At 46.5% G+C, this 1,014-nt stretch overlaps 1 protein-coding gene across 1 annotated transcript; it reads left to right on the top strand.

Annotated features, from left to right (window-relative positions):
- Positions 1–249: 249 nt before the first annotated feature.
- On the top strand, positions 250–717 carry T265_15862 (hypothetical protein; the record flags this gene model as incomplete). The annotated part of the gene is made up of 1 exon (XM_009179259.1): positions 250–717. A coding segment is annotated over one exon (468 nt), but the record flags the coding sequence as incomplete, so codon positions are not given.
- Positions 718–1,014: the final 297 nt, after the last annotated feature.

Below are 1,014 nucleotides of genomic sequence, written 5' to 3'. Positions count from 1 at the left end.
CAGGGAACATCCACATCTTATGTGATAGCTCAGGAGTTACCGGTCGCCTAAAACGGCATTTGCTGGAGTTCCGCTACGATGTAACCATAAATGGTTACAATCCAGGGTAACTGCCGAGACACACGCAGTCTGGTCTAAATGTAAAGCTTTCAAATTGCGCAAGACGCAAAATTGCAGTAAGTGATTGAGTTACACGTATAATGCACGGAAAAGTGACGAGCCCAAAACTTTTGTCTATACCCCAATTCAATGAACATCCGAGTGTTAGTCGAAACAATTACTGTTAGACATGATGGAGAATTCTGTAGGCCAACAGAGAGCCCTCAGTTGGAGTTTGATGTGTCCAACGGTGCGTCAATGGGCCGAAATAGTTTATCAGGAAAGGGTCGCTCGGAAGATGAACTGTGGCTGGTGGATGTTGGAACTTGGCTGCAGCAAGCAGCTTTGAATGTTCATTTACACCATGACATTTTATGCACCATTAGACGCAAATCCCGAGCAGCTCGATTTGATTCAGCTACCCAAATAAAACTGCGCGAGAGATGTTGGCGCTTTGACGTTCAAAATATGTTGCGCCTGATTTACAATGGAACGCCTAATTACGGAAGAGTCATCCGTTATCCCAGAGGCCCAGATTTAGGACCAGATGTCCGCTGCGTTCAACGGGTTCCTCCAGGTCACAACGATGCCAACATCCTTGTCCTGACGGACTCGCTGGTGCGTTGGGAAAGCGTCTGATTTCATATGCTTTTCCGGGCATACATGCATGATGTAGGCTCACGCTCCGCCAAAGTCATACTCCGAGCGTTGGGGCCACTCATAACCAATGGGGAGTGTGTGGTCCGCCTGTGTAGAAATAAATACAGTTTACAGTAAACACGCAACAGAACGTAGGTGGATTTTGCCTGAGATAGGATGTGATATGTAGAGAGTCGTAGGTAGCTGTTAGGCCTCAAAGAGTCCGAATGGTTGTCATCCTGAAAGGCCTAATTTGGTTTGCATTTAATGAGTCTT

Source organism: Opisthorchis viverrini (genome assembly GCF_000715545.1).
Source record: "Opisthorchis viverrini unplaced genomic scaffold opera_v5_1439, whole genome shotgun sequence".
NCBI classification, from domain to species: Eukaryota; Metazoa; Platyhelminthes; class Trematoda; order Opisthorchiida; family Opisthorchiidae; genus Opisthorchis; species Opisthorchis viverrini.
This window is presented reverse-complemented; position numbering and strand designations above follow the sequence as displayed.